Source organism: Macrobrachium rosenbergii, chromosome 41 (genome assembly GCF_040412425.1).
Source record: "Macrobrachium rosenbergii isolate ZJJX-2024 chromosome 41, ASM4041242v1, whole genome shotgun sequence".
Taxonomy (NCBI): Eukaryota; Metazoa; Arthropoda; class Malacostraca; order Decapoda; family Palaemonidae; genus Macrobrachium; species Macrobrachium rosenbergii.
Genome location: NC_089781.1, coordinates 92,592,988 through 92,600,487, shown reverse-complemented (window position 1 = coordinate 92,600,487; position 7,500 = coordinate 92,592,988). Strand labels below are relative to the sequence as shown.

Sequence of the window (7,500 nt, the reverse complement as noted above, 5' to 3'; positions counted from 1 at the left end):
ATATATTTGTATGTGTGTGTGTCTTGAAATATAATTTCTTTTGTTGTTGTTATACATTTTATCTTTGTATCTCCTACGAAACATTATACTGTGTCTGTCACACACATACACACACACACTCTCTCTCTCTCTCTCTCTCTCTCTCTCTCTCTCTCTCTCTCTCTCTCTCTCTCTAGCAAGGCAAAAATCTATCTCACCCTTCCCCCCCTTCTTCCTATTTATCTTTGCATGTGGCAATACTTTTCTATGCAATCTCTCAAACTTATGCACAAGAAATGTTCTCTCTCTCTCTCTCTCTCTCTCTCTCTCTCTCTCTCTCTCTCTCTCTCTGTATCACGTACACAGACACATGTACACACCTTTACACAGTTAAGATTTGATGCCCACTCTTTCTCTCTCTGCCTCTCCCTAAATTTATCTAATCAAACTCTTCTTATAGCAAAATAATTCTTAATGACAACTTATAGAATATTATAAACCAATCACTTCCAAAATCCTATTCCCCTTGATCCCATCCTACCCAATACCCTCTCTCACACCTATGCACTGTACCCCCGTTCCTTCTACCCACGTGCGTGAAAGAGAGAGTGAAAAGACTGAGAGAAAAAGAAAGAGAGAGTGATGAGTATTTGTCTAACCGGCCGCATCACATCCTCGTGCAAATGCTGCAGTTCTAAGGACGACGTTTCGGCTTGTTGCTAAGTATCACTTCTGGAGGACGACGGGATGGAGGAGGAAGAGGAGTAGGTGGAGTAGGAGGAGGAGGAGGAGGGGAGGAGGAGGAGCTTGGGGGTGGGAGGGTGGGGGAGGATTCACGCCCCACTATAGTTCGGGTGGGCCAGCCGACAACTTCGCCAAGCCAAAGTCACTCTTACTTTTCAGTGCTTCCCCTTTCTTTTCGCCAGGAACTTTTGCTTTTTATTCTCTCTCTCTCTCTCTCTCTCTCTCTCTCTCTCTCTCTCTCTCTCTCTCTCTCTCGCTGAATTAGGTTTCCTTTTTCTCGCCTACTGCCCCACAGATTGTGGCAGGTTCGGGAGGGAGGGGAAAAGATATGAACGCAAAAATAAAATTCCATGTTAATCGCCAGGTTTGGTTTAGGCTGCCCGCGTGTGCGCTTGTTTTGTCTGTTGTTTATCTTATTCTCTGCTGTTGATGCGTCGTTTCAGTTGTTGGTTTCCTTCCATTAAGGACCTCTCTCTCTCTCTCTCTCTCTCTCTCTCTCTCTCTCTCTCTCTCTCTCTCTCTCTCTCTTCAATTTTTTGAGAGAGCTGATAGCTTAAAGTTGCACGGAGGACTGACATTCTTTCATTTCTTTTCATCGTCGAAGAGAGAGAGAGAGAGAGAGAGAGAGAGAGAGAGAGAGAGAAGCATGGTCAAACCCCCACACGAGATTGAATGAGCTATGAATGTACCACCAAAATATTTTCCACCCGTGACTGAGAGAGAGAGAGAAGAGAGAGAGAGAGAGAGAGAGAGAGCGAGAGCGAGAGTGAAAACATTAAACAAGATAAACGTGGAGGCACCGTGGGGGGAAGGGGTGCCAGGGAGGGAGGGAGAGGGGGATTCGATTCCCCCGTGTGGTGTTGGGGCGGCGTTGTGTGTAAGTAGGTCAGTAGGTTAGTGTGAGAGTGACTAGACCGTGGACGTCTATGTGCGCGTGTACGTCAAGAAACACGCACACGCGCGCGCGCACACACACAAAACACACCCCTCCCCCCTACCACGTTGTGGACATACAAACGCACACGCACGTACATGCGAATGTGAGAGTGGGTGGGAGGGAGTTGAGTGCATATGTATACATAAATGTCCCTACATGAATAAATGAGGGCTTTTACGTACATGATTATGTGTGTGTGTGTGTAGGGTTGTTGCGAGGAAAGGTAGATTTAAAAACGTACAGACACATACGTACACGCGAGGGAGGGAAGTTTATTGCTAGACCGACATGACTAGACCGACGTACACGCCATATAAATCACGCTCACAGACGTACACGGCGTCTAGGAGTCACGGCTATAATAGCAGCAGCAGCAGCAATAGCGAGCTAACAGATACACGCACACACACACACACATACGTACACACAGACACACGCACGCACGCACGCTTGTTACCTCAGAGCAACGCAAAGACCCCGTTAGAGGCGGCCGATGAAGTAGGCCACCAGTTGTAACTTTCACTCTTGTTCGCGACCGGGTGGGTCAGTCCTCAGCCAGAGAGCCGAGCGAGTGGAGTGTGTGTGTGTGTGTGTCCGTATACGCGTCGTTGTTACTACTACTGCTGTCGCTGCCGCCTTTAGCCGCTCGGAAGAGAGAGAGAGAGACACACATGTGAACTTGCCTCCTGTACGGCGTCCTCTCTCATTATTATATCTCTCTCACACTCTCGCTCGTAAGATCACTCTTACTTACTCCGTACTACTTCGTTAGCTTTGCATTATTACGAGTACTACTACAACTACAACTACCACTGCCGCCGTTGGCCCAGAACTGCCGGCGTTTGTTTTTGTTGTTTTTTTCGTGGAAAAAACAACTCTTAAAGGAAATTCTTACTCGTCTTAACTTTGGATTTTTTGACGATTCGCTTTTCAAGGGAATAGATATTTCTTCCCCCTCGCAGTGAAAACAAGTGTGGAATTGTTTTTGGAAGTCGATTGTGGAATTGTATCGCCTTTGCTGTGAGGATACATGGATATAGACACTGTACCTGTACGCATTAGCAGATGGAAACGGTGGTGATGTTTGTGAGTGCTTACAATGGATCCTAACAACTATTCACGTATGATAAGTTTGTAGATTAAGATAAGGAATTATTTATTTGCCTAGATAGATAGATAGATAAGGAAAAAAAAAAGAGAGAATAATCTTACGTTTGTTTTTACTGTGGTTGTGTCAAGGCGGTTATTATTATGCTCTCCGGCATGGAGATCCCGCTCTCAGTTCAGAACTTCAGCCTGTCCCCCCAATTCGGGCAGTTGACGATCTCCGCCGCCCCCATAACAGTCGATATGAACGAGGGGCCGGTGGGCATCGCCACCAGTGCCCTCTCCCCGACGTACACCCAAATCACCACGGCGGGCGGCGCCGTGGTGAACAATTGCACCGTGTCCACAAACGCCGTCACCAGTAACGTTACCACCAATAACAATAACAACCTCTTGTCCCCGACACTAATGGACTCTGGTTTGTTCCCCGGTGTAGCCACCACCAACCTGGACTACACCAGCCTGGCAGAGCTGCCCGACACCAAGGAGGGCATCGAGGAGTTGTGCCCCGTCTGCGGGGACAAGGTGTCCGGGTATCACTACGGCCTCCTCACCTGCGAGTCGTGTAAGGGCTTCTTCAAGAGAACTGTCCAAAACAAAAAGGTTTACACTTGTGTGGCGGACAGGTCTTGCCAGATCGACAAGACTCAGCGGAAACGGTGTCCGTACTGTCGCTTTCAGAAGTGCCTCGAAGTTGGGATGAAGCTTGAAGGTAAGTCTCTCATTATTAGTTATATCATTATTATTACGTATCCCTGCGTTTATTCTGTCGCCTTTCTTAGCCATTTTATCATCAGACCTACATACAATTATCTGCGGGGCCAGCAATCAGCTTTGTTAAGTTCTATCGTTAGACCTACTTACGACCACTAGGGCGATAATTCGTCAGTTGCCTTATCTGTTCATTAAAAAGTGAAAATAACAGCACCTCGACCTCCAATAACATACAAACACAGATACTATAACAATGGCCCACCAAAACCTCGCAAGCAATAAATAGACAGCATCTCTTCAGAAGTTAGGGCGAGGAATGTGTAGGTTAAACTTTTACTCATTGTGGCCCGAATAGGCAACTCCTCCTCCTCCTCCTCCTCCTGTTCCTCCGCCCTCCCTCATTCCCTCCATCACTCTCTCCCTCCATCCCCAACATCCTCCTCCACCACCACGTGTACCCTCTCCCTGATAGAGATTGAAAGTGATTCACAGCAAGAGACGCTAAGGAATACCAACACGCTTTTTGGTTTTCCTTTGGAATATTTTGTATGTTAAAGGGTGCTCTGACGATGAGGCGTTATGTAGAGTTATGTAGTCATATGTATAATTGCCGTATACATGTATATACACGTGTTTAATAGAGAATTATACGTTAAACTGCACCTGCAGTCAGCTAGGGCTTGCTTACCTAGGAATGAGTGGTATTGTGCAACGTACGAAGTATGAATGTGGCCGTATGCAAATGCGTTCGTAGATGAAATATACAGTATTCTTATAAGTAAATATATTGGTGGATGTGTGGTAATGTTTCTCCGTGTGTATTTTATGTATGCTGTAGTTGCATGTATGCGTAGTTATTTGTGTGTATATATAACATATATATGTGTGTATACACTGTATGTATTCCCTTACGTGTACTTATAAATATGTGTCTGATCATTTTACTTCTATAAACGTACATAGACGCATGTAAAGGTATCAGTACCCTTTATCAGTTATGTTAGCGTGCTATAGGTATACAACATGATGAGTGAAACATCATCATATGTGGTGGTCGGCATGAGGTTGCATGAATTGAAGTTAGTCTAGGAATTCTTATAATGAATATAATGCATTATGATGTGATATGGTTCTGATGCGAGTACTTTGTGCGCAAGCACGTTTGTGTGTGTGTGTATTGTGAGGCTCTCTCTCTCTCTCTCTCTAGACTCACGTGCAATGAATTTGGACCATAATTCAGTTTATTATTTCAGACGTTGTAAATATGCAGTTTGTATTTCTTTGAGATTATGGATAGTACTTACAGTATATCTACTTTCGTAATATATTTATGAGACTGAGTAACCCACTTTGAAAACAAACGTGAAATTAGAACAAACAAACAAAATAAAAGGTTGTTTTCTTCTTTTTGACCGAGTTTACACGAACATTTCGTCATAATTTTAATAGCTAAATGTTTATATACATAGGCCTATATATATAGGCCCATGTATGTATAGTTATACATATGTATATTTATATATTTTTTATATATATAAAATTTGTGCTTGTGTGTCTGTGTCTGTTTGTTTGTCTGTTAGGAATTATTCAAGAAATTCTCTTTGACTTATTCATAAACCACGACTGCAAGCAAAGTTTGCAAAGAAATATTCATGATGATTCTCTCTCTCTCTCTCTCTCTCTCTCTCTCTCTCTCTCTCTCTCTCTCTCTCTCTCTCTCTCTAAATGAAGTAAATAGGTATTTAGAATCTATTTACTTTCTTGATTTTTTAAAGGAAGAGAGTTAGGCATATCGAAGAAAATGATTGGTTTAATGTATATGCTATCACGGTGTATCCATTTCTTCTCTTGGGAGTGGTAACTGCGTCTAAGTCTAGGATTGGAGGAAATCAGGCGCCATTTTGGGCTCCTAGGATTACATGTCGGATGCTTCCTAAAGGGACACATAGCTGTGTCTGTGTGTGTTTGTTTGTTTGTTTCATTCTCTCTTGTTTTTTGGTGTTCTTAGTGAAATGAGTTTTCAGTTAAGCAGCCTAGAATTACGTAGGAAGTGTTGTTTGTATATTAACCTACTGGTATGTAAATAGGCCTTTAAAGATATGTATGTACACCATATATAGAATATTTATGTATATACACATATACATATACTTATATATGTATGTATATTGTATGTATGGTATTTTTATTTTATGTTCCACATATGTTTGTGTGTGTGTGTGTGTGTGTGTGTGTGTGTGTGTGTGTGTGTGTGTGTACATGTCTCACTGAAAACATTTTATAGCAAGGGACATGTCCATAAGCATATTATTCATCGTATGCATTTTTACTAACACGCACAATTATATATATATATATATATATATATATATATATATATATGTATGTGTGTGTGTTAACTTTATCACATACACAATTGTTCTGTGCATTAGTGCAATTACTAACAGGACCTCATTCAGACGGGATGATCTCTAATGGATGTATTTTTTCCACTAGATACCATCCAGTTTGAATGAGGTCCTGTTAGTGTAAACACTGTATGTATATGTGTTTGTGTGTGTGTGTGTGTGAGTGAATTTGCTCTAATTTGTTCTAAAAAGGACCGCCCTCTATGTGTTCTCTTATCACGCTTCTGTTTCACCACCACCACTCTAACTGCACATAATCGTTTGTTCATGTTTTTCATTTCCTCACACGATTTTGTTACTCATTCTGAAGTGTATGTTTGCCCCATTTTTCATAACAGACGTGCCAAGCTTATTCTCTCTCTCTCTCTCTTTCTCTCTCTCTCTCTCTCTCTCTCTCTCTCTCTCTCTCTCTCTCTCTCTCTCTCTCTCTCTCTCTTCACCATCGTCTTGGTGTGCTACGCCATTCAAATGTTCCTCTGTATGATCTACCAAATTTTACCAGTGGAATGTTGCACCAACTCTCTCTCTCTCTCTCTCTCTCTCTCTCTCTCTCTCTCTCTCTCTCTCTCTCTCTCTCTCTCTCTCTCTTTCAGTAGTGATACTAGGGCATCAGTATGAGTCATATTTCAGAGTTAAAATCAAAGAAACGAATATATCATGGGATGGAGAAACAAATTATTACACTGTAATAAGAGAGAGAGAATGTGGTGTGCAGAGCAAATGGCGGGTGCATATAGGTCGAGTAGATGATGATAATTTTATTTCCTGTATTTTGTTAAAGATACATGATTGGTTGTAAGGAAATATGTGTACTAAAAAAACCAAGTTAGATTGTTGATTGTTGATGGGAAAGACTTAGTGTTCATAATTCCTGAGGTTGTGGTTTAAATAGCATATTAAATTGATGTTTAATACGTGGTTCAAATAGCTTATCAAATAAGATATTTAATACGTGGTTTAAATAGCATATTGAGTAAGAAATTCATGTAAAAATTTATGAAGCTATCATGTCTTTGAAAAAAAAAGTCTCGGAGATTTAAGATACAGTCATGTGGTCATATAGGCTATATATATATATATATATATATATATATATATATATATATATATATATATATATATATATATATATATATATATATATATACAGTATGTGTATGTATGTATGTACGTATGTAGGCTATATATGTAGCCCATGTATATATCTGTGTATATATGTACAGTATATGAGTTCAGGTTTTTGTCGCTTGATTAGTTGTTTCCAGAAACCCAGCATAACCCCCTCATTGTTTTTGGGGCATAATCCTTGTTCTCTCTCTCTCTCTCTCTCTCTCTCTCTCTCTCTCTCTCTCTCTCTCTCTCTCTCTCTCTCTCTTATTGACATTTCTAGCTCTTTGTCTAGGTTATTTTTTTTCCATTCGCCTTTTTCTCTGCTGGACGGTGGTTCCTCTCGCCCGATTTCGAGTAATTGCATCGTGTCGTTAATAACAGAACGTTAATAATGGCGATCCGCATTCTCTCCCTCGCATTTTTATCGGCGGGAGTAACTCGGTCATTAATTTGTTTATGTTACTTGATCGGCTGACTTTGTAGTTGTTGGTGTTGCTGTTT

At 41.4% G+C, this 7,500-nt stretch overlaps 1 protein-coding gene across 1 annotated transcript in view; it reads left to right on the top strand.

Annotated features, from left to right (window-relative positions):
* LOC136827011 (nuclear hormone receptor FTZ-F1-like) overlaps positions 1–7,500 on the top strand; it is a 342,098-nt gene that overhangs the window by 227,077 nt on the left and 107,521 nt on the right. Inside the window, exon 2 of the mRNA XM_067084673.1 lies at positions 3,204–3,479. Within this exon, the coding sequence (XP_066940774.1) occupies positions 3,204–3,479 (276 nt within the window). The remainder of the gene's footprint in view (positions 1–3,203; positions 3,480–7,500) is intronic.